Here is a 25,976-nt window from a genome sequence, read left to right as displayed (position 1 = left end):
ACCTCATGGTTTAAATATTTAAGAGTCAGGATAAGGTTTATTGCCGAGACGGTTTTCTTATAAAATGAATTTGTCTTGTCTTTGGTGCATACAGCGAACACTTTATTTGGAAAATATATATATATATATATATATATATATATATATATATACACATTTATACATTTTATTTTATTTTATTTTATTTATTTTTCAGGTGCAAGCATTTTATGCCATTTGTCATGTGTAGGTGAAAAACCTTTCAATCAAAGAAACACAAAAACAGAGAAAAAGTTTAAAGTCCATACACAATGCAAATGCTATTGCAAATCACCAACAGAAAATAAGTATACAAAATACCAGAAAATAAACACTTAAATATTGTGAAACCCAATTATATTTACATTAAATTACAAATCAAGTGCAAATAAAGTTACCCACTGCTGTAAATGGTTTTAGCATAGTTTCAAGCAAGTATGAATTTCACTACTTTTTAAATATTTATTGTTGTTTTAAATGTATATTTTAATGTGTTTTAACTTAAATTGTCTCAATTTCTGTATTTTACCATTAAATGTATTTTAACATGAATTACTTCTTAACCTTTAATTTTATGGTCAAATTTTATTAAAGTGAAATTCCAAAATTACACTTTCACAATTGCAAAAATGCTTACAATTAAAAGTATGTATGAGTATAAATGCTTGAATTGAAACTGTAGATATGAAATGTTTCAAATCATGTTATATTCAAATTGCTCTCCCAATCTACTACTAATTACTTCTGTGATACACCCAATATAATCAACATTCATTCATAATTCACTAAATGTCAAAGTGAAATACTTTTAAGATGTGCTCAACACATACCAATTTAAATTTACAATTTACACATTACATTTTTAACACATTTCAAATGTCAGGAGGGAGATTAACAAGCAATCAGCGCACACAGACAATCAGTTACCAAGCCATGCGTTACTGGGCATCCGACCCCGTGGCTAAGCTAGCGTTAGCACAACCAATTAATCAAAATTAACTACCTCCGTGCAAAAGTCTCTTCATTAAACAGTTCGGCGTCTTACCGGCTGCCTCTCTGGTGTTTTAGATGCTCTCACTCTGCATTGGCTCACCGCAGGATGCGAAGGATGAGGTCTGTCTGTGTACCTTTGTTCGCTCTTTACCTGTGACGATGTGCGCCGCCTTTTATGGCCCGGGCAGTAACTGGGCGATGGTGCAAAAGGTTCCTCCTTCTGGTTTATTGTGGAAGTGGATTCCTCGGCTTTGCTTGTCTTTTAGTTACTGTTCAGTCCTTTAGTTTATTCCAGTTTGACCTGACACTACTGTTGCTGTTTTGTTTTAACTATGTCAACTTGCACTCCATACATTGTAGTATACAGGCTCAGGGACTGTATTGGGCTGTGTAAAGGCCAATTCATACCTCTCGCGTTCAAGTATCCACATTATCCTCACATGTCCGCAAGGGTCTGTGTATAACCCATCTTTTTGTGACTGTTTCAGTTTCATCGATGTTGGCAATAGAAGATGAGTAGCTCTCAGCTCTCCAGTTGCTGGGGGCTGATGCAGGCCCTCAGTTGGATGGGCAACCGGATGGGCAACTGATAGTAATCAGTTGCCCATCCGGTTGACGGCAGCTGTCCGTGAACATTCAGTGCAGAATGTACGTTCAAGCCTTAGATGTTTGTGTTTTTGTATATAGCGTTATGTATGTTGCACCTTGATCCCAGAGAAACGCTTTCTCATTCTGCCTTGTGTGGTGTAATGTAATCAGTTTGTCATTTGATCTGTGATGATGTCATAAGGTGGGCTCAGTGTGGTTCCGGGTGACAGGCTAAGGAGTTAGCTAGGAGATGACAGAGAGTCATATATTGTATGTTTGTCACATGCTAATTGTTCAAGTAAGCACCCCAAACGCTGAACTCAAAGTAGTCATTATAATCTGAAAAAGGAAAATGACAATAAACCTGATTTGATTTTGATTAGGGGAAAAAAAAAAAAAAAAAAAAACATAACAGAAATAATAAAATATGTACAATAAAACTGTTTTAGTTAGGCCAGACTTCATAAACAGTGTTCTTGATTTGTGTCATTGATCCCGTCGTTTGCTTGTCATATAACGCTCAATGACTGGATATAGCAGTTTTTCACCTTGTACAACAATGTCTATAACTCGGCCGGTCATGTGTTCTTCCTTCTTGCCTCAGGGTGCTGTGATCACCCCAGCGACGGCCATCGAGCCCAGTTTGTCTCTTCACCCCTCCGGTGTAATGGCTCCTCTCACCCAGCAGATGAACCACCTGTCTCTGGGCACCACAGGCACCGTGAGTCTCTGCTTTTACCTCCTCCAAACCACCTTGTACTGCACCCATGAGTGTGTGTGTGAGTGTGTGTCTTTGGAGTTGCAGTTTATTCAATATAGTTAATTAGTAGAGAGTTCCATGATCAGCTATAATTAAAATCATCTCACAGCAGAAACCACAAAGCCACACACATGGAAATTGCCTTTTTCTGTTTACTGAAATGTTGGCGATGACCCTGGGACCAAGCCAAACTATTATGTAATGTATTGTGAAATGTCACAAAACCACACGTCTCAGCGGGAATGTCAGACAGTACTTTTAATCCAGAGCTTCTAGAGGACATATTGTTTGTGCCTATATTATAATACTGTCTGTGCCCCTCCTTCTCTCTGCAGTACATGCCTGCTGCAGCGGCTGCTCCTATGCAAGGAACCTACATTCCCCAGTACACTGCAGTGCCTGCCTCTGCCATCACAGTGGAAGTAAGGACAAAAAGAAGTTGTTTATGGACTTTATTATAGTTACTAATTACACTAAGTTCATACAGCGGCCTATATAGGGCTGCACAGGGCTGAATTATATTCACTATAATTCACATATAATTCTCTCATATTGCAACTGTAAGATAATTTGGATGCTATTAAATGCAGCAGTAGTTTATGATGGCCATGCTGTCAGGAAATCAAAACAAAGCATTTGTAGACAATATGTGAGACCTCAGTGTCAGTCACTTATTTATTGTCACTGAGCGAAGCCTTGATAATCAACCCAGTTTGAATGTTATCAGTAGATTAAATGGGGCATTATTAGTGATTATCAGCCAGCCTCATAGTTATTAGTAACAAGGGGTCTGCTACAGCAACTAGTAGGTTCAGAATGCCGTGATCCCCCTATTAAATGGCCACCTTTATCATCATGTAGTGATAGAGGAAGTCAGGTGAAATAAAATTAGTATAAAGAGCGAAGAAGTCCACATACCATAAAACTTCAATTAGTAGCCCAGGCTATTATTTGCTCAAATCACTGTACTTAACAGGCGTCCATATGGGACAGGCCTTTCATTCCTGTTACACAAAAATGTTGCTCAGCAAAGAAGGGAAATATAGTCAAATTCTTAATTTAACCAATATGAATATTATTTGAATTAAATTTAGGCTTCAAATAAGATATCAATTATGTGCTATGTTATGATACTTGTTTTAGGGCACCCAACATACCAGCACAACACCACTGTATCATGCTAAAACCATATTCATAACTTGGATTAATTTTCACTCAAGAAATGTAAATAACTTCCTGGGATACATATTCTGACTTTATGACAGCTTCAGAGGAAGGGAGTCACCACTTGTTTTTTCATTATGCTGGTAGATATGAATGAATTACAGTCTTCTCTGGTGCTCTTGGTTTTAGTAAACTGACATGAACAGAGCAAACAATATGTAGCATCTCCATATTGACAAAAGTTTAATCATTTATATTTGTATGTGAGATCTAAACAGCTAACTAATGTTAGTTGGAGTGGGTATCAACAATCTGGTTTTATACATCCAAAGAACTTCTATAAAAATGAACTGCTTGGTGACCAGATAAGGCATCTAATTGAGACAGGCCTTTATTTAGGCCTTTATTGGGACTAGGCTTTTAATTGAAGTTTCACAGTAGGTAGTGGGATGGTGGATGGGTCAAATAAATAAAAGGCTTTTACCAGGAGACTAGGGTTTGTGTCCCATGTGACACCAGGAGTCAACATAGAGTTATTTTAACTATGTAATCTGACATGTGTTAGGTAGCATTACATTAGTAACGAGCACACTTATTTCACGCCAAACCGTTGAGGATTTTTTTCTTAATCAAACCTGGTGAAAGTGAAAGCAAACAAAGCTACACTTGATGGCAGTGGGCATTTAATGGGCTGATTACAGCATTCTCAGCCTACTAGTTGGTGTAGCAGGACCCTGCTAACCCATATCTATGAGGCTGATAACCACTAATAACAGTCATTTAATCAAGTAGCAGCATTTGAAATGCGTGGATAATATCTATGTGCTATATTGCCAAAGGTCTGAGGAACTGTTATTCAGTTCTTAAAATGAGCTTCATAAATTAGATTGGATCTGCTGAATGATCGTTTTAATTCAATATGAAGTGATTTTTTTTTTATTTTTTTTTTGTCATTGCTGAACTGTTTGGATGTTCTCAGTAAACTCACTTGGCTAAGGTTGAATATAAACATTCTAACTGGACGAGTTTCATATATGACTTGTTTCTGGGGTCAGGGCGTGGTGACAGACCCATCTCCACAGACAGCCGCCCCCTCTTCCCAGGACGCCAGTGGGCAGCAGCCCTTATCAGTGGAGAATACAGGAGATCATGCCACAGCCTACTCTTACCAGCAGTCTAAGTGAGTGTTGTGAATAGATGTCTGTCTTTGTATTGTAAACTGCCTGTGCAGCTGGTCCAGAGATGTGATGTTATTGCTGTAATACTTCTGAGTTGCACGGTCAAGGTTTTTTTTCCATTAGTTTGAATTTTATGAAAAGAGTCGTGACACTTCTGTTGAAACTGGATGCCATTGTTGGCAGCACTGCATTGATAACTTAGAAATGCCATTAATATTTCTTACAGGAAGATTTATTAGGACAAATACACAGCACCTTCATTCAACACACAACTTCAAGAGACTCTGTTTCAGAATCCTCAGTTTTTTCATAGAGGAAATGAATTTGAACAGATTTATAACTTGTAATTTGGCACTTGAACTTACATGCACTACAATAATTTGATTATTTTTCCACTTTTGTGGTAATGTAGTATCAGTCTCAGTTTTCATTTTCACATTAAGGCTTGAAGAATTACATACTTTAGGAATTCGCTATGCACAGCTCAGTAATAGACCAGCACATATACCCCAATAAAACCACACATTTGCTTTTGTACAGATTAAACCAACAAGATATAATATGTTAATCAGTGAGGTGGTAATTGTGTTGGTAATCTTTTTATTCTCAGGGCCAGGTGAGCAGTTTCCTCCTGCTTCTAGTCTTTATGCTAAGCTAAAATAACCAGCTTATGGGTAAGCTTAAATGGGCTGATATACAATGGAAAGTTTTCATATAGAAAGCACTTGGTTATGGTCTGTTATTAAGGACCTTTTCAATAATACAGAATTGTAATTCCCACTTATGTCTTTATTTCTCATATAAAATAAATTCCAACTCAAGGCCAACTACGGAAGCATGAGGGAAACTAATCAGTCATCCCCATGTTCGATAATACTGCACCAGCTATTAAGTCTTTTGGCAGGTGCAGACCAGATTTCACTGTGCATGTGTTGTAGCCCAGTGTTATGACACGATATGATGCCATGAAAAAAGAATTCCTGGTAATCTGTGTGGTTTGTGTTTCCACTGCACCTCAAAGTTCCGGAAAATGTATTCAAATTAGCGTGATGACGTAGATGATTCAGCATGTGCCCTGTGTTTGGCTCTGCGAGCTTATTGGCTGGTAACATGGTAACATAGTGCTGATAGGAAGAGTTGGGGCTGTTTGTCTCAGCCAGCAGCTAAGTTTATAAGTATTTTAAGATAAGTGTCAAACTAAGTTAGTCTACAAACAGCTGCCATTTGATTGAACAAGTGTGCTGTCCTTGTGTATGACATAGGGTTAGTGTCGGTGGATGAGAGACTGTGGACGGAGCATATTGAATATCACTGTCTACGTGTTTACATGTTCATGCTGCTGAACACATGTAATGATAAATTATTGGCTTCTTACCCGCTAAGGGTTAATGTCACTTACAGTAACGAGTGTAGCTGCCGTCACCTCAAGTCATTTTCGAGTTATCTTCACTTCGTTTCCACCGCGGCCGCTCGCCAGTTCAGCGCCGGCACAAAAGAACTGATACCACTGGCGCTTATCAATACTACGGTCTTTGATCATTTAGTACCAGGTTTCTGTACCCATCCTTCATCAAAACACAAACAAAGTGAAGCTTGTAGAAATGAAATAAAGTTTGCAGCGGCTGCCCGTGCCAGGAAGTGCGGAACGCTGCAAGTGTGTGTTCCACCAATCAGTGTTCTTCAGCACACAGCCCCGCCCCTCAAGAATTCCGGGTAATCTAAAAAGTCCTACCCCTCTACTAGGTACTTTTTTCAGGGAAAGTTTGGGGTTGAGGGAAAGTTTTTTTACCCGGGTAATTTTGGTGGAAATGCTCAGAGGTTTTTCAAAATCCCGGGTACATGAGAAAAGTTCTTGTGGTGGAAAAGGGGCTAATGGTAGAAAACCTGAGGTATTTGCTCACAGGGATTACTTCTACATATCTCATCATTTGAAACTTTGGCCATGTTTAATAGAAACATTCTTCATTGCAATGTTATGTATAAGACACAAAACATAGACAAGCATAATGGGTCCCCTTTAAAGACGTTTAATTTAGTGTATGTGCATGGAATAGACCGGGCAGAGAGAGGGAAATAGCATGGAAATAGCATTGTTGGAAGAGCACATTAAACTGTCTCCTTCCTACAGTCTCGAAATGTTCTACAGCAGTGTTCGCTAAGGTTGTAATTTGCAAGTTAAATAAATCAAGTTGAATAATGTGTATATATTTAGCTACAGAAGACTACAGTGTAGTGAAGTCAATCGCCGTGTTGTTTTGGTCACAGAATCATGTCAACCTTTGCTTGTAGAACACATTTCTTCTGCTCCCAGTGTTTATTTGTCTTGTTTTTCTGCCTCCTATAGATAACCTGTGGGTGCTTTTTTTGCACACACAGCGGTCAGACAAAGAGTGTTGTAGGAACGGTAACATTGTCCACAGTTTCCTCAGTAACCTTTTTTTTTTCACTGACTTGTTTTTCTGTCTCCTTTAGATAACAAGATTGGTAGGAATCATTGCTGCATTGCCTTTAGAAGGACTGCACTGAGGCGCTGGAGACATGGAGGGAATCAAAATGAAACAAGGACAAAAAAAGAGGTGACATGGGCAACACTGAGGGGAGAATGCTTCCACTGTGCACAGGCACCAAATAAAAGACAAAATGAAAAAAAAAATCAATTATATTTCTTACCTGGTTGAACCAACAAAAAGACAGAGGAGGAAAAAAAAGAAACGCTGGTTTGCTGAACTTGAGGACAATGAATTCAAATGCAGTCTGCAACTTTGAGTTTATCATTTCTCACTGTGAGACTGGACTTTGCCTCCAAAGGAAAAAGAGAAGACATCGACTGAAATCTAAACTCAACCAACAAGCTGTACAGAAAAAAAGAACATTTGAATGTGCAGGTAGATTTTCAGACTTTTTTTATTAAAAAAAGGAAGGAAGCAAAGTCTAGAGAAAAAAAACAGGTTGTCTTCCTTTGATATTAAGCTACATTATTTTCATTCTTTTTATTATTTGAGTAGTTTTCTAGAATATCAATGTTTTCGTAAATCTTTATTGCCTTAATTTTCTCAAACTTTGGGAAAAAAAGTTTCCATAGTGTTGAATTATTAAAAAAAAAAAGAGTGGTTGAATGATTTGAGAGCTTCTTGGAAAGTTCTGTGATGAAATCTACAAAGCTATTTGTACAGGATTTAAGAAAAAAAATAAGGTTGTAATTGTATGAAGATGATTTTAAATTATGTGGTGCAGTGCAGCTGATGTTGGATGGTAAGAAAAAAAAAATCTTCTTTAATGCGGGAAGGGTCAATCCACTGCTTCCTGGAAAATGCAGTTAAGTTTAACCATGGGATAAAAAGTTATGTTTCTTCATCACATTTGTATTTTTTGTTTGTTTGTTTTTCGATTGCAGTCTTTCTACCTTCAAAAGGTTTTTGCTTTGCCTGCTTTGCTTGTCTCACTGCAAAAAAAAGAAAAGTAAAAAAAAAGGAACATTTCTGACTTTGAGAAAAGCAGAAAAAAAAAAACGCTAGGATTTTTAAATGTGCAAAAAGCAATAGTTTTAGTAAAACTGTTGACAGTTTCTTGAGTCTTTCTTAACCGTTGAACAAAAGCAGCCAGCAGGTGGCATATTTTATACCAAAGATGAAGAAACTAGGTAGTGAAGAGATCTTCCTTATGTTGCTTTTTCTTGATTTTTTCTCACCTCTGAAACTGAGATGTTTCTTGCTTGTCATGCTGCTGGCGTGCGAGATGACTTTATCAGTGACTGAGGACATGCAGTAGGTCTTTAACACAACTGCCTCAACCAGAAGAGTGTGCTCTGAGATGTTTTGTTCGTCATGTGATCCAACGCGGTGATGATCTGTAGTGGCGCTGTAACATCTGTTGAGAGACCAGACACCCTGTGTGATATGGAGAGAGTGGAGGAGGTAGGTATGTTATTGGGAAGTTGGTATGCTCAGTTTGGTGATAAAGAGGCTGAAAACGCATTATGTCCTGTGGAAAATTGGTGTGTACTCCACCTTCTTCAGGCTGCGTTGACCAATCTGAAATCCTCATCACAACAGCTTAAATGTTCTCATTTTGAAACGCATAGTCTCAGTCCATAAGACAAACTGTTTTACGCCGCTGTCTTGCCAAACACAAGCCATTTAAAATGTGAGCAAGCGATGATCTCTCTTAGAGGAAAGGGCATTTCTGTTAAACAAAATCATTTCAGCTTCTGTATATTCTACGAGGACGAGGAGAGATGTTTTGTTTTTCTTTATGTGTTGCCTTTTTTTTTTGTCTTTTTTAAAAATTGATTATGATGTGTGAGCTGCTAAACACTTTTCATTATTGGGGACTGAGGCAGGCTTGTGTTGGGTGGGTGTGGACGAGGTACACCTCCAGCAATTTGAAGCCAAGATCACAACAGTTAATTGTTATCCATGACTTGGGTGCGTAAAAACTTCCCACAAGTCTTGAGAGAACAGACATGTTCCTGCGTGCAGCCCTCGAAAAAACACACTGAAATACTCTCGTCTTCAATAGGTGAAATCAACAAATAGGAATCTGCACTATTGTAAGTGTAGTAAAAGGGCATCAGTTGAGAACAAAAACACTAACAGACTTTAACTTGCTGACACTGGCCCAGAGGTCACACCCTTGAAGCCCCACCTACCTGACCCGCCTTCACCAATGAAAAGAAGCTAATGGAGACGTGAGGAACAGACGGACACACAGAAAAAGCGTGGTTCAACCAAAATCAAGCAGATACAAACCTCTATGGGAAAAAAAATAAATTATTTGAAAGAAGAGAGAAAGTAGAGTAAGCAAGAACAAAAAGAATATTTATGAGATCTGTTTTTTGTACAGGTGTGTAAAAGAAGATGCAACAGAAATAACTTTGATGATGCTATTTTTTTATTTGCTTGGTCACATGCCTCCCATGTCTTTCAAATTGTGATTCTGAGAGTGTCTGTAGAACCAGTGGATATTGCTGTAGTTTCAAAATGTCTCTTTTCTTTTTGTTTTCTTTTTAGACAAATCTTTCAATAAAAAAAAAAGAAATGTTTCAAACAGTCGGTGCTCATCTTGTCTGCAGGTAGAGCGCAGTGCCACAAGAGTGCGCTCTTGTACACCATACGAGTGAGGGGATGAGCGGTTATTGGAGGAAGAGCTGCTTCCGTGTGTGTGTGCATGTGTGTGTGTGTGTGTGTGTGTGTGTGTGTGTGTGATTTTAACAAGTCTCCGGAGAATTTACAGTTGCTCAGTTGACACAGATAAAACAGAGGCATTTAGATTTAAACAGGTGTGGTGGTACTTTAACATATCCCCTGTTAATTAATAAATTAGATTTGAAGAAGGAGCCACCAGTGTTTGGTATTAAATGAAATAACATGCTGAGCTCAAGTAAAATCAATAAGGTTAACTAATGGTGCAGCACAGAGGCTTAAATCTCATACAGCAGTCTCAAGGTGCAGTTAGTAGATGTGTTTATTATATATATATGAACAGAGAGAGAAGTATTATCAAAACAGGACCAATACAGTCAGTGCATTACATCATGCAGAATCCTCTCCAGTGCAAAGACAACAATTTTAACGAAAATGCTACCCAAGTAGATCTTGACGCATACACAGTGTAAAAAGAAACACACACATTTAATTCATGCTGTTTGCAGTCAGAGATGATGTTTGATGAGGAAATCTCTTTCTTTCGTCATAGAATTTAATGTTTCATAATGCCTTTATGTCAAGAAGACTGATTCATCACTAATGGGAATCATTCTTATTTTCTCATACTTTGTGGTCGCCTACAGATTAAACGCCTTGGATGTACTTATCAAGTGTGTCATAGCTCAGATGCTCTGTCAGATTCATTGCTCCCTCTCAGCTGTGCCTCTTCTGTCTAGACCCAGTGTTGGGAACAGTCACAGGCAGTGGTGTAGTGGTAGTTGATGAGAAATTTAACGTTTACATACAGTGTTTTTCAAAATAAACGCACCACGTCGGTACAACACAGCGAATTGACTTTTTTTTTTTTCCTTCAACAACAAACACACATGGGTAGGTTTAGGAAAAAGGAACAAGGTTTGGCTTTAGAATCTTGCGGGAGACGAACACCGCTCTCTTGGGTAAAAATCTGTGTTTTTTGGACTCGCCCCAGTTGGACTTTCATCCTTGTTCTATGGCATTAATATAACGGCAACCGCCCACGTATCATGCTGACGTTATAAGATGCCTTTTTTTGTTTGTTTCTGATGCTGCAAGTCACTGCCCACGTGCCGGATTTCGACGACTTCTGAGTGAGATCAGGCTTGTTGATAGGTGGGTATACTGTAAACAAGTGGATCCCAACTGGTGGGTCGCGGTCCAAAAGTGGTACGGACCCATTCTGAATGGAACAGGTGACTCGCAATGATGTCAACTTGGTAGAGACAGCAATCTAGCTCAACGCACGGCCAAATACAAGTGTAACACTGAATCTATTAAACTGTGGGACCTTGAACTAATGATTAAGGTGAAATCTGGACCCCTTGGTTGGACCAGTTGGAAACCACTGCTGTAAATGACCACAAAAAGAGGTGGATATGCCTTCATATACCCCCCACTACACCACTTGCTCTCTGGGTTCTGTTGCTGACTGATCGGGGCTCATCTCCCAAACTGACCAAATGGAGTTAACACCAAAAAACTCAAACAGACATTTTGTCATCCATGTTTTATATCTGTAAACATCTGTAAAGTCTCTGCTGATTGAAATAAATCTCTCATCAAAGGCTTCATATGGACACAATCTTTCATGATATATAAAAACACCGAGTGTAGAATAAACTGAAGACTGAAGAACGTGAGGATCTTCAGCGTTGACAGGACTTATCCACAACACTATATTTAACTCTCTGGTGCAGTGTTCTCAAACTACACCAGGCTCAGACTACTATTTATAAATATGTATCTATATATCTAACATTTATCCAACAATACTCTGCTCTTTGAATACAGAATGAAAACCTTCCTGGGAATGGAGCAACACAAGGTTTGTTTCTTAATATGATGTATAAAATGCAAGAAAAACACACTGTTGTAACACTTACTAATATTCAGTGATCAGTTAGCTGTTGTCCCAAACTCAGACAATTAAACATATCTTCTTTTTAATTGTTTGCAAAAAGATTGTAAGAAAATGACTTAATATAAGATGTATTTATTTTTGCAAAATCATAATGAAACAATGGCACATAGCAAAATCAATACATTTTTATAAGGGAGGTTTTCATTCAGTAAGTGTGGAGTATTGTTGTGTACTTCTGGTTTTCAATAAGTTTATACACCGTATGATTGATATATATATTATATATATATATATATATATATATATATATATATATATATATATATATATATATATATACACATACACTATAACTATAACTATAGTTATAGTATTTTATATAAAACACTACAATAACGTAAAGTGTGGCAAAGTGCTACAGTTTTCTATGTAAAGCAGATCAATTATTATTTTTCCTCCTATATATCATGCGTGTCTGTGACCACGCAGTGTGAATGTATATGTGACCTCATTTCAAGACATTTTTAGGTGCTTTTACATCATCTGTGCGGCATTCAGGTAAACTACTGTCACCTGTTTTTGGCTGTAAAACAATATTTTCCTTTAGAAGAGCTTGAAAAAGTGAATATAAAAAATTCCCGTTACCTAAATCTACGTGAGTTTCCCTGAGGTATGAAATAAAAAAAATGTTATTAATACTCAATGCTGAAAAGTCACCAGCAGAATACACGGTGAGAGAATTTCATTTTGATGCTCTTACTTCAGTCACTCTCATAATTGAAACAGAAGGCAGTAAATGGCTCAAGCTTAAAAAAAACAAACATTTTCATTAGTAACTTTAAGTACAAGTGCCTTGGCACATGCTGCTACAGTGCTCTCCCACTATTAACAGGATTCCGACAGCCCCCGTGGCTTACAATGGCAGGCCATTCCCTTTGTAACTTACACTCTCAGTAGCAGGTGCGAATGAGGATGATGAAAATTAAGACAACAGTTATGATGGTTAGTGCTGAAAATAGAAAGATAAGGCCGGCAAAGACGGGGTCCGTCATGGGGGGGATTTCTTTCACTTCAGACGGGATCATGTTGGACATTTTCAACATGTAGCCCAAACTCCAACCTATGCTGGTCTTCTGTACCTGAAGAGAGGAGACAAGAAGGGGTTTCCATGTGAATTTGCATGCTGGACACAGTAATTTCTCTCAGTAGTTGCCAATACATCACTTTGCATGTCTAGAGAAGTTGAGAAAATGTAACAGTCCTGTCATGAAGTTGCAGAATAACAGCTTTAGGGCAAAAGATGAGTCATAATACCCAAGAAACCACCATCAAGTGTGTCTGGTTTGTAACTTCCAGACACCCCAAAGACACTAACAGTGCACACAGCACACTGTCTCACTTGTTGGCAGGATTGGAAATCAGGAACATTGCCAGATGTTGAGTTCTTGTGATCAAGTCTAAAGGGTAACTGCCGTGCAATTAGGAAACTGTGGCTGTAATGTGTGACTTTTTAATAGCGTCTTTCTTTATGACTCATGACTGATGGACTGAGTGTCACAGACCAGGAATCCCCCTCCGTTGAGGGAGTTCCATTGTGGAAGGCGTTCCGTGTCCTTAGGGTGTCCCGGAGCGATACATTGCCTGCCTTTCACTCTGGCCTCTACTTTTTGAATGCAAATCATTGGTATGTCAGCCATCCATCCATCTTTGACGAGTCCCCATGGGTGGCCTCATTCGAACTTGTAAATGTTAAACGCCTCTGTCTGAACATGAAGGACTGTTCTCCTTAGCACTCATCAGATTGCCATAGAGAGAACAAAAAACAGTAAGTATGTTGGCTTCATTCAAGCATTATCTTAATATCATCTGGGATTATCTTCAACATTTGGCTTGCAGCCTTGTGCCTATGACTGAATCACAGCTGTGCTGATATTCAGTACGACAGCACTCCCGCTTTAGTGATAATGCATTTATACAATAGTTCTACAAGCGTCATTTATTAGTTAACATTGTAAGGCAACAACAAGTTATGGTTTGTTTTGTTTATTTAATCATTTATTTGGTTTTGCCAACACAAATAGTTCCTCAACCGCACTGGGACTAGCCTGTTGCTAAACAACACATAAACATCCTGTCCACTAGCCTGCTGCTTTGTTCAGAACTACACGTTACCGTAGGCCAGCTACTTTGTATCATTTACATGTATCTGTATATTTTTATTTATTGCGCACCAGTGAAACAAGAGTCCTGACAGTCAAAGTGGCTGTCAGGACTCTTTTGATGAGTGAACAGCTCGTTCAGACGGTACTGTTGCGACATCATTTGAGCACAACTGGAGGCAGTAGGTGGTATGTCCATTTTTGACAGTGGATGAACCTGCTTTGTTTTGTTCAACCACAACTAGGGAACTGCCCCATTAATAACTCTTTTGGTTCAGGTTTTTCTTCTCTGACTCACTTATTTTTCCACCTCTTGTCACTCGTCTCGTCTCTCCCCTTTGCATGTTTCTCACTCACTGACTCAAGTTTTAATGCTTATCAGAGTGCATAGATTCTGATGTTGTCCCCCCTTGTCCCCCCTCAAATTGCCTACTGCCTGGAGGTTTGCAGCGAATTGTCCAGGCTTCTTTCATCCCTTCATCCTCTTCTGACAACCTTACTTGTTCATCTGTGGAGTGTAATAGTTGTTATGCAACTGTTATTGTTAATGGATAATTGATGGTTAATGGAATGAACGGTTTGGAACACCTTTAAAGCAGAGTGATACATGCATCGCTTAAAGTACCATTGCTGTTGGAGGCTTCTCTATGTGTGCTTTCAGACCTCTAGTTCACTTGCTTTGGTCTGAATCAGGGACTCATTTTGTTACAAAGTTGCATAATTGCCTAGAGTTGGTTCTTGTTCTCACGCCAGCATTTGCAAGCGGACTAGATCAAATGCCTGTGTGGAAAAAGCTGCTCTTGATTAGTCAGAATTTCCATGTGGGAAAAATCCAGGAAGTAAACAAAACATTGAAGAGTACACTTGCGAGATAAATGCGAGATAAATGCAACACTTTCTAAAGTCACAATGGAGTATGTGGGTTGATTTTAGCGCTGGTCATTGTGTACTATATTGCTGTCATTATTCATTTTAGTCAAACCATTCAGTTTGAAAACGAGGCGCGGCTCCAACAAGAAAACAATGTTTTGATGCATTGGATGTGCTGAATGTGCATATTAAGGCAGTACAGGAGGAGGTGCACATTAATAATCCTCCAGGACTGTAACATGCTCATGCTTGTTTAACCCAAACAATGTGTAATGCGACTACAGTTGGTTCAGATCAAGGTCGGAACATGTTCTCAACACAAATGAACCGCACCAGATTTTGTTTGTAACCGGACTGAGAGCACCTCTTCAAGAAGGTCTCAGGCCGGTTGTTTTGGTGCACACCCAAGTGTGATTGCTGCGTTTACACCTGCCCAAACGAACTTCAGTTTGATTTAACCGAACCAAACAGGGCAGGTGTGAAAGCACCCTTTATCAGCACTCATGCCTCTTGTCCAGTCAAATTACTTTGGTCAAAGGACACAGGTAGGTGCAAGGAGTATCTTGCTGAAAATTATACGTGTGGGGTGTTAGTTTCACTAACCTCTTTTTGGAAGTTAATGTTTTTCCAGGTGTCTTTGTTAAATTTGTATCCATCTGCCAGCAAAGCAAAAACGTAGTGAGCTGCAAAACAGTAAGTCCTAAGGTATCTGTCAGAGATCCATGTCTTCTCTGCCCTCAGCTGAAAGAAGGAGAAACAGAGATTAGTGTGTGGGCTGTAACCACGAAGAAGAATGATACAAATGATGTAGCTGAATACTAATAACAAATTATTAAGACTGAGACAAAACAGTATGTTGTCAAGGGGTATTTTTTTAATTCACAGTCAAGATAAGATCAAATAAAACTTTTATGTGACAGAAATATTCTTCAAGTACTTTACTCTTAAATCTCCAAATAATTGAGTTGATAATTCTGAAATAACAAACCTAACCAAAGATGATCTGTTTGTTTAGTACACTGAGTTGCAGTTTAGACATCATGTTTAAACAGGAGCACCAACACTAAATTACACAGAGAAAATGTTCTCACACAGCTTGGCACACCTCAGACAGCGAGGTGTCAAATCAATCAACACAATCTTCTGCTCTTTTCTTGATTAGTGAAATTATTGTGGAATGTGGTTGGCTGTTATGAGTGGTAGTGTTTACCGCACCACACTGTTGCCCATAACAGCTTTGTGTCTACATCCTAAATTCTCTTTCTTCTCTTTTCACCCTTTCCACCTTCCTGTTGCCACCTTTTCCTGTCTCTTATTACTATACCTGTATATCAACTGGAGGAACTTACCACTGTCCAGTTTGTGTGACAGAATTGCTCAACTGAGGCGTTGAATTGATCAAAATCTGATGATCCTTCCAGGCCAAGCGCCCTAGCAATGAAGAAGTATCCTGCATATGCCTGGCAGAAACAGAAGAAACATTTTTTATTTTTTATTTTTTATATATTTTTTAAATTTCATCTCTCCTCTTGCATGTTCTCTATTTGTGTGTTACCATAAAATCTCCGGTGACAGGTGGCTGCTCGACCCCGTTGAAGGAACACTGGGATGAGGAGCAAGTCTTGAAATCAAATATGGACTTCACTACTCTTTCACACCCTTTCGAGTCGCCTCCTCCCACCATGAAGAGCTGTTGATCTGGGTTGTAGTTCTTTGGCTTCTTTGTGCACTCTGTGTCATAAATGGCTGAGGCGTTCATGGTGTGGTTGTGACCTTCAGCAAAACAGGGGTTAATAATGTAGGATGGGTTCGATGATTCCTGGAACGTTAAGAGAAGAAGGGGATGTCAAAAGAAGGAATGGAGGATGAGGAGGAAACAAAACCATAAAAAAAGAGGGGGGCAGGAAGAGACATGGGAGGATGAGATAAGAGGGTTTGGACAGTATGTATAACACATTACCACATACAGATGCTGATGTACATACTGACTTGAAAGTTAATATTTCATACAAGGACTCTGCTGCAAACTTTTAGCCATAACACATTCTCACTGCATCGGATATTTCTCAAGCTTTAATTACTATTAGTTTCAAGAATGAAGCTATAAGCTGCCAGAAATAATGCATTTCTTGCAGACCAGCACACAGTGCGATCAATATTCTTAATGACATAATGCATTCTTGACTGGTCTCCGTTTGCCTGTTAGCAACTCAATGATAGGAGTGTTCACTAATCAATTCTTAACTGGGCGTTAATGGATTTCGGCCTGCACATGCATGCAAAAAACAACAACAAAAAAAAAAAAACACATACATTCCACTGCTTTGTGCACCACACACACACACACACACACACAGACTTAAAGGTCTAGTGTGAAGGACCAAGGGCCACCTATTGGTAGATCATATTTATAACTACATTTTCATTAGTTTATAATTATTATAATTAAGAACTGATTTTTGTTTTCGCTATCTTAGAATGAGTCGTTCATATCTACACAAGGAGCGGGTCCTCTTCCGCAGAGTCTGCCATGTTGTTTCTACAGTAGCCCAGAGTGGTCAAACCAAACACTGGCTCTAGATAGATTTTCGCGTTGGCAGTTTCAGTTTTGCATCCTCACCACTAGATGCCACTAAACCTGACACACTGGACCTTTAAACATGACCATAGAAACACATACTACACAGGGAGAGAGCTCAGAAAATAACCAACCAGTATCAACCAGTACCTGGAAGATATGAATATTAATGATACACACACACACACACACACACACACACACACACACACACACACACACACACAAAAGACACAATGAAAAACTATGTACCTGAACTATTTTGTCCAGAACCCTCTTCTCAGCCTCATTTTTGCCATAGCAGAGGAAACTGTGTGTGTATACATTATAAGGGTAACCGTACAGTTTGACATGCATGTAGTCAGGCCCCTTGAGCTCATCTGGGACAGCAAAGGCAATCTGTGTTGATGCGCCACCAAGGTCCATGGACCCTACAGTCTCTTTCCCATCTGGGTGTACGTAGGTGTTCCAGATGTTTTTCTGCATAGAAAATGGGAGAGGTTAGTATGACAAACCATGCGATGGCCTTGTTTGTGAAGCAGCATTCTGTTTTCTTCTTTTTTGTATGTTTAAAGGGATAGGTACACTTTGACCCACATGGACCAGAGAGATCACTGACAGTGTCTTACCTCTAAGAAGTTCCCCATGAGGTAATTGACAGTGATCCACCCATACAGCCCTTCCTCTTCACCAGTAATGATGGAAGCATTGTGGAAGGTGAACGGCAAAGACGACAGGTAATCTCTCAGACTTGCCAGGATTTCATTGGACCTCTGTTCATCCTTTTCACTTACAGCAAAGCGGGAAAAGGAACATAATTACAGACTGTACTGGGAAAAGGAGCAGTCAGTAGCAGTGAAATACGAAATCAGGATTATCAAATGAGCAGTTTCATATTTTGGGAAATCCTCTCTTGCCGAGATTTAGATAAGCAGATGAATACTTCTCTTATCTCTGTATGCTACATGTGAAGCCGAGAGGAAGTAGTTAGCCTGGCTATATTCAAAGGCAACAAAAATCCTCGGGGCGTTGGTGGCTTGGTGGTAAGGCAGGCGCCCCATGTACAGGGCTGTTGCCGCAGCAGCCTGGGTTCGAGTCTGGCCTGTGGCCCTTTGCTGCATGTCATCCCCTCTCTCTCACCCCCTTTCACACTTAACTGTCCTGTCCATTAAAAGCAAAAAATGCCCCAAAAAAAATCCTCAAGCCTATCAGCAACTTTAAAGCTCACTAATTAACATGTTATATCATGTTTGTTTAATACGTACAAAGAAACAAAACGTAGAGACTTCTTGGGGTATTGTCGAAGAGATGAAACTGTGGTGCTGCAGCTGCTGCTACATGTAGATGACGCTGTGGTAACACTGCCGCCATTTTGAAAACGTCAATGGGACAAAAGCACAATGTAGCCTCTTCTATAGAAGGAATTGTTTTGGCGAAAATCCTCTCAAACAGGCCTGTGGTCTGCTTTGCATTATGCTGCAGAGCCTTGAAATGAAAAGAGTTTCAGATTGCCTGGTTTCTTAAAATTCAAAGAGAGCTGGATTTTTTTAAGCTTCCATTTATGTCCATTGCTCACTTTTTGCTGCTCTGGGAAGCAGGGCAGTAAGTTTTGTTGTGTTGCATCATATCTATTTGGAACACTAAATCTTAAATTATTAATTAATGTTTTAAAAAAATCAGCTGTTATTCTTTCATAAATTTAATAAAGTAACTATATAGTTGTCATAGCATGCATCTTTTTGATCATTTGTTTAATTGAGGCCATGTCAGTGGCATTAGATGACGAAAGAACAGAAAGAGTTTGGTTTTACTTTTATGGGACTTTGGCGCCCCATTTTACTGAAGGTAGTTGCCTTCAGTTCAATATAGCATAGCTCTGCTGCTGCATGCTGATTTTGCAATGAAATAAGCAATTTGTTTTAACTTATCAATGTAATGCCTTTGCTGTCACTCACTTTACCTTTGGACAGAGCCGGGCTAGTTGTTTCCCTTCTGCTCCCTGAGTGGGTATAACTGTAGCCGTAGCAGCTACATGACTCGCCCACCATACCTACACATCAGCCCACTATCAGCCCCTTTCACCTCTTGGTCTGGAAGCAGAAGCTCTGAAGGAATAAGCATTTAACTAGGTGTGAAGTATTAGCTTAAACGAGAGGTGGTTATGGTTCGGGTAAGTTTAATGGTAAGTCTACATCTTGTTACTTATAATGTGAATCTTCATGTATTACAAAATATAAAGTAGATAACTGTTACATTTGGCCTCATATTTGTTCAGTGCAATATCTTTTGTAGGGAGGTATCAGATAACTGTGGGCTTGTCTTGTATTACTGGCAACCACGGTTTGTAAGGGTGTGCCATGTATGCTGCAGATGGAATGTCCCTACAACTATACATATTTCCTGCTCCCAGTCTTTATGCTAAGCTAAGATAAGATAAAGTAATCCTCTCAAAGTTCTGGCTTCATATTGACTGTACAAATACAAGAGTAGTATTGAGCGTCTCATTTTACTCTCAGCAAGGGAGCAAATAAGCACATTTCCCAAAATATCTGCTACAATACCAACATCAATAATAACATCCTTGGGATTTCATATGAAAGGTCTGTGCTGGGATTTGACCTATTTTATACTATTAAAGATATTGTTATATTAGATATCTATTGAATATACACAATGCAGGGTTTTCCTAAATAAAATGCATAAACTGATACAGAAGCAGTCCCTCTCAAATGTGACTCACTAGAAGTGTGCAATGGTGTGTTTTTCTACAAAGAAAACTTTAAAACTCAGTAAGAATCTCATGTAACTGTCGACAACTGTGAGAGGTGCACAGATTTGGACTTTCCAACATCACTGCTACACCATCTGAGCTCTTGAATTTTGCCCCAGCCTGCAGTATAAACAAGTGTTCACTGCTGTAGCTTCATGGTGACTCAGAGAGCTTTGGGAAAAACCATGTGATGCATGAACGAGGTTAAATTGCTCTTATCCGTCATCCTCCAATACAATACATTGTAAATAAAGGCAAGAGAGTACCTGAGGGACCATGTCCGCCAAAGTGTTTTTCCCACTAAAATGCCAAGTGTTCCTAATGTGTAATGTCAGACCGGGAGCGTTTAGGAGCGCTTTGGAGGCACAGTGTTTTTTCAACTGGGATGCTTTGGTTGCAGCTGATGCTATGCTACAGACTATCCACAGAAGTAAAAATGTTGGCACAAGGTAGATTACTACCTGCCATTGCTCTGGATAAAGGGAGGGCTGAAGCGTGTTGGATTGCTGGGTAAAAAGCAACAGTGACAAGTGCAGCATTTTACTCAAAGCTGAATATTTTTTAACTCTCTGTGCTCAGAAAAAAATCGCCAAACATGCAGTTCTCAGTGCAGAGTAGACGCTGAGTGTCTTGTCATGCTGCCAGATCTTGTAGCGTAGAGTAAATACGCTGTGCTCCCATTGCAAAGAATTGAAAAAAAAACATGCTTGCCTCAGGTGGCCCCCAAAGCTAACTTATTTCAACACTTCCTTACTGTAGCAGTCTCATTCCAGCAGTAGCTCCCAGAAACAGAGGTGTGGTTTTGTGTTTTTCAGGAGGTATGGCTTTGGTGACATTGACCATACAGTCTCTGAATCCCTGCCATGATTTGGCATCTTTCTCTGGGTCGACCTTCATCTCTGAGATACCAGCACCTGTGGGCACAAGGCCAAGCTTAAATCATATTCTTAAGTACACACACTAAAAGCATAAAGTGAAATACCTGAGTTACTGTGTAACATTTCTAATGAATAAAGGCTGATGGTGTATTTCAAAATGCTCATTAAGCTTTGACTTTGAAAGTTTTCTCTTCACTATCTCCTGTGCTTCAGTTTACTCCTACATTTTCATTTAGCATTTTTTTTTAGACTCAATTCTAGAAAGTGTAGAACTTTTACACACAAATGCTGCAATTGTTGAAGACACAATCACTCACCAGCAACTCTACAGTTCAATATCTGAGTCACCACTCCAGTTTCATTCTCCTTCTCCCCTGGCCACTCGTACAGGTACACATTGGAACGTGATGAACCTGAGTCTATCACTATGCCGTACTGGAGTGAAGAAAAAATCGTGTTAAAGGATCACGTTTTATTTGGTCTATCAGATTGCAATTCTTACTTTGATTAGTTAAATATCTAAAAGCCCTAAATGTTGTTGATAATGTGACAAAGAGCTGAGACTACAAAGATTGAATTAAACTACAGACAGGCCACTGTGACCCCAACTACCCCTTTAAAAAACACACATGGCCCATCACCAAATGGTCTGATGAGAAAACCTTTTCTCCTGACAATGACCTGGACATCTGGAGAATGTCTGGCACTACACTCACAACTGAGAGAGTGTGGGAGCTGATGCATGTGTTTGTATACCTGTTTCTGTCTCACTCTTTTACGTTGTTAAAGTTAAGATCTACAGCCACATAGTAAGTATTTATATTTGCATCCACGGGCATTTGTGCATGTGCATGTATATGTTTACCTCTAAAGTGTACCTGTCGGACCTCCAGGTGTCCTGAATGACAGCGACAGCAATAAGGGCAGCAATGCTGGCCAAGAGGAGAAGCAGCACTCCTGCTATACGACATTTGTAGCCTGTTTTCCGTTTGGAAACCATTTCCTGTTGGCAAGGAAGAGGGTTTAAAAAAAGGAGGTGAGATTCTCACTAAAAGCATATTAGCTTTCAAATTGATGACAGGTGGAGGTTTGAAAAGTGATGATAAGCAATAATAGTTCTCTTTATTTCATTATAGATGGAAAAAAACATTGGTAGCATGCAAAGTTTTGATGATCTAAGCAAAACTCACCAGCTTTAACAAACACACGAAAGTGCTTACTTTGGATACTGATAAAAACAATGTGATACTTTGATCCCATGAGGTTATATTTGACCTACTGAATTAAGGCAAAGTTGCAAAGCAATGCCATGACGTGAGCATTTATTGTTAGAGTGTTTATGATCTGTTAAGAAGAGTATAAGTTTCTCCCAGCTTTGGATTTTTTTTTTAAGAAGAAGAAAGTGAGCTGAGTATTTACGGCGTGATTTAAGCGTTTTACGAGGTGTCAGTTCCCACTGAGGTAAAGAGTTAACAGCTTTTGAGGGCTTGCCACTTCTTGCAATGTGCAATACCTGCAACATCACTTGCCACTTGCCACTCAGCAAGAAGGACCTTAGGTTCTAACAGAACAGTGCAGTTCTTCAACAGCTGCTGCTCTCTCATGAAATCATAGCAAATATAACCCACAATCTCAAAAGGTTTAGGTCGTGTTGTTTATGTAAACTTGAACTGATTCATGTATCCACATAATTCAAAACAAAACACTGATTTGCAGAACTTCAGTCAGGTTTTCGGGAAGGGCCGTAGAGTGCATGGGCATAGAGCATCCGATATATGATTGCTGCACTATTTCAATATTGCACAAACCCAACGGACAGGGAAACCTGCCACTGAGGATCATGAGGTTTAATTTGTGTTCAACTCTTCTTAATGGCTATGAAGCAACAGCCAGACATTCAGTGCAAACACGAAATTTGGAACAAACACACATGATGTTAAGATGAACACACCGGAAAAATACTCACCTCACATAAACTGTTTTTCACTCAAATTTTGTTCTTGTTGATAAACATGGCGTGCCAGAAACGGCTTTGTTTGAGTCTCAAATGTATACTCAGTGACAGAAAACAGTGTTTCATGCCAGATCCAGCATGTGTGGTACAGACAAAGAAAATATTTCTCTTATGTAAGACATGCATTTCTCATTGAGTCATTTTGAAGCTAATATGGCTACAATTACAGGTCAAACTCTGTCACACGAGACATGGCTCTTTGTACCTAACTGCGTGCACGCACACTCTTGAACTCAGTGCATTTTTTTCATTAAAACATTCTAGTTTGCTACACTGTATATGCCCTAGTGCGTTAGCTATGCATGTTATTATTAGTATGCACTGTATGTGAAGATAATCTATATTTAAAACTACAACTAAGCCCAGCAATGTCTTGTTATGTAATAGCAAGGAGTGAATGTATTCCATTTCACAGAGAAAGAGGAGGGAAAGAATAGCATGTCTGTCTTTATAGAGTCATAAAAGAAAATAATGAATATAAATAATGACACAGCAGTGCATGCTGTCCCTTAACTTGCCACATCATGCTGTCTCTACGGCAGTGTGAGGTTGTAAATGGATGCGACACAGTAATTACAGCCATGTGTCAGTCTGCAGCTATGAGGTAGCGCTCGTCATACGTGTCATTACCAGTTGGTAGACTAAGCAGCAGCACAATCCTCCATCTCCCTTTCTCTCCCTCCTTCTTCTTACTTCTAAGCTTCTTTTAAGCTGTATAGATCCCAAGATAAATATTTCACTGCTCTGTTGTCAGCAGACTGTAGCAACATAACATTGGCAATGTTTGTTCTTTTCACATCACAGACACTGAGAAAACACACAGGTAAAAGCTGCTAGACAAGGTGTGATTACAGCCTGAGGACATGTCAACAAGTATGTCTAATGTGTCCGACAACAGTGGTGGTCTTCGGTCAACTCATCACTTAACAGTCGTGTGATGGCTGATAGTCCAGGTTTACAAATGTCAGTGATTTCTCTGCAATTGCATTTAGTCGTATATGATGATTTTATATCATAATAAGCAGTTTCACTTGATGAAGGTTTATCAGTGTACTAGACAACATTAATCTGTTTTTCTTGGTCTAAGGATACACAAAAAGAAAAAAAAAACAAAACATGTGGACTACTCTGCTATCTGCCGCCACCCCCAATGTACAATAACACCCTCTTATTCTTCATTTAGTACACAATGCAACAAGGCTAGTACTTTAGTTTAAAAAGAGTGATGGGTCCACCAGAAGAATCGGCATGTCTAAGCCAAGGGTTTGCATTGCAAAATTCAACACTGACAACACCCACATTATTCTTACAAGTAGAGCTGGGGATCAAATAAGACATATTTGCACATGGTGTTGCCTCTACTTGTAGGGGTTGGTCCTCATGGTGAGGAAAAGGTAAAAGAGTGGTATGTGGTTGAACACTGACGGATGCATACACCCAAGCAGATACAACACAATGAAACAAACTTACCTGTGTCAACTAATGTTTTGTTCACAGGTAAATAAATGCATGTAAAAGAGAGGAGGTATGTTTGTTTCTTACCTTGAAGAGCTGGTTTGTAGATCCTAGTTGGGAGTGGGGTTGAGATGGCTCTGAAGAAGGGATGAAGACACACAGCAGGACAGAGGAGCGCAGCAAAGGAAGGGAGAGTGAGAGAGAGAGAGAGAGCGAGAGAGAGTAAGGGAGTGTGCTGTGAGTGTGTGCTGTAAAAAGTGATTGGCCCACAGGAACAGGAGCTGTTGTACCCCAACAAAACACAGAGTAGGGGGTGAGAGAGGGAGCATGGGAGGAGCAGTGCGTACACACTCCAGTTTTCACCACTCCCACCAGGGAGCCACCAGGACAACCAGTGAGTGATGTAGGGTTTGTTCCTTCCTCACTGTCTGCGTGTGATGATTTAGCACAGATACAGTTATCTGTGCATGTGCATGAAACAATGTGAGAACAAACAGGGAGGAGCTGTGGTAAAGGTAATTGATGTGATCAATAAGATAAAGTGCATTGCGGCTGAGTTTCTGCTGTTATCACAAAGTCAGCTCTTATTTGATTAGCCTGAATTGAAAGGCAAAGTACAACGAAACCAAGAGGATTAAGCACTGTACCAACAATCAAGGATGTGTTGGTACCTGCAAGCTCCCACCCTCATTTTATGCCTAAGTTCTCACAGTGAAAACTGAGTCATTAATCTAAGCTAAGTAGAATGAACAGAAAATTGTGATGTAATCCAATATGTTTGTCTTGCCCACAGAGACAGACAGCGCAGAACTGAAAGCATACTTTTTGTCTGTGCGTGTGCATACACGTATTTGTATGTGCACGCAGACATGCATTTGGATTTTGTTGCACTTTGTGGAAACATGAGAAGTGCTTGCGTGTATGCATGTCAGTCCAGTACCACTTTAGTGGAATGGAGAGTCCTCAGAACGCATCAGGCTTCAAAGTCCAGATCAATGGCCAAAACAGCTTCAACCAGCTCACCCAACATATGTGAACAATCCACACCAAAACACCTATCTGTTAAGTCCTCTTTTTAGTCAGTTTATTCATCATGGCAGCCTTTATCATACTCATTTACCAACCCTGTCTCTTACGCTTTATGTTCACAGGCAACAATTAGTTCCAGTGCAGGAAGTACTTTCGTTCTTCAAGGGCCGCAAAATCCTGTAAATTTAACCCAGACCACAATGTGTTTCTAGCCTCACACAGGCGCTCCACCAATTCTACATGTCAAAGTTACTTTACTGCTCACAGTGCTGCTCAGCCTCTGAAAACAGCTGTACGGTTGTTTTACCAAGTATTTGTTATAAGCTGCCATAGGCGTACACTGGGTGGTGCTGTGGGCAGGGAACATGTCCCTCTCGGTATTCAGTATGTGCATTTGTCCCACCCAATAAAAACATTAAGGTCACAGAGGACTTTTATTTAGACAAAGCTAAACACATTTGCATGATAAATTGATGCA

At 39.6% G+C, this 25,976-nt stretch overlaps 2 protein-coding genes across 5 annotated transcripts in view; one reads left to right on the top strand and one right to left on the bottom strand.

The window, feature by feature from the left end:
• Positions 1 to 9,470, top strand: part of LOC117265752 (RNA-binding motif, single-stranded-interacting protein 3-like) — a 149,044-nt gene extending 139,574 nt beyond the window's left edge. For 2 of the 4 annotated variants that reach the window (XM_078171919.1, XM_033640428.2), the window contains exons 11-14: positions 2,204 to 2,320; positions 2,695 to 2,781; positions 4,579 to 4,703; positions 7,174 to 9,470. In XM_078171919.1, coding sequence (XP_078028045.1) covers positions 2,204 to 2,320; positions 2,695 to 2,781; positions 4,579 to 4,703; positions 7,174 to 7,177 — 333 coding nt within the window. In that variant the 3' untranslated portion in view covers positions 7,178 to 9,470. Of the gene's footprint in view, positions 1 to 2,203; positions 2,321 to 2,694; positions 2,782 to 4,578; positions 4,708 to 7,173 lie in introns of those variants that run through there. The other 2 variants (XM_078171920.1, XM_033640429.2) reach the window with 1 other exon arrangement.
• A 676-nt stretch (positions 9,471 to 10,146) lies between these two features.
• entpd3 (ectonucleoside triphosphate diphosphohydrolase 3) lies at positions 10,147 to 24,762 on the bottom strand. Its single transcript, XM_033640427.2, has 10 exons — positions 24,557 to 24,762; positions 21,866 to 22,003; positions 21,318 to 21,435; positions 20,877 to 21,036; positions 17,982 to 18,141; positions 17,605 to 17,832; positions 16,330 to 16,593; positions 16,124 to 16,234; positions 15,378 to 15,515; positions 10,147 to 12,884 (listed from the first exon to the last, which is right to left on the bottom strand). The coding sequence occupies exons 2-10, from the start codon at positions 21,998 to 22,000 to the stop codon at positions 12,696 to 12,698; spliced, it is 1,503 nt and encodes a 500-aa protein (XP_033496318.2). The 5' UTR covers positions 22,001 to 22,003; positions 24,557 to 24,762; the 3' UTR covers positions 10,147 to 12,695.
• Positions 24,763 to 25,976: the final 1,214 nt, after the last annotated feature.

This window comes from Epinephelus lanceolatus, chromosome 10 (genome assembly GCF_041903045.1).
Source record: "Epinephelus lanceolatus isolate andai-2023 chromosome 10, ASM4190304v1, whole genome shotgun sequence".
NCBI classification, from domain to species: domain Eukaryota; kingdom Metazoa; phylum Chordata; class Actinopteri; order Perciformes; family Serranidae; genus Epinephelus; species Epinephelus lanceolatus.
This window is presented reverse-complemented; position numbering and strand designations above follow the sequence as displayed.

Coding starts and splice junctions, on each gene's coding strand:
- entpd3 (XM_033640427.2), bottom strand. CDS start 22,000: ATGGTTTCCAAACGGAAAACAGGCTACAAATGTCGTATAGCAGGAGTG. Junction 17,833..17,981: donor TCATGGGGAACTTCTTAGAG/GTAAGACACTGT, acceptor TTTTCTATGCAG/AAAAACATCTGGAACACCTA. Junction 16,594..17,604: donor TTCTGGACAAAATAGTTCAG/GTACATAGTTTT, acceptor TTAACGTTCCAG/GAATCATCGAACCCATCCTA.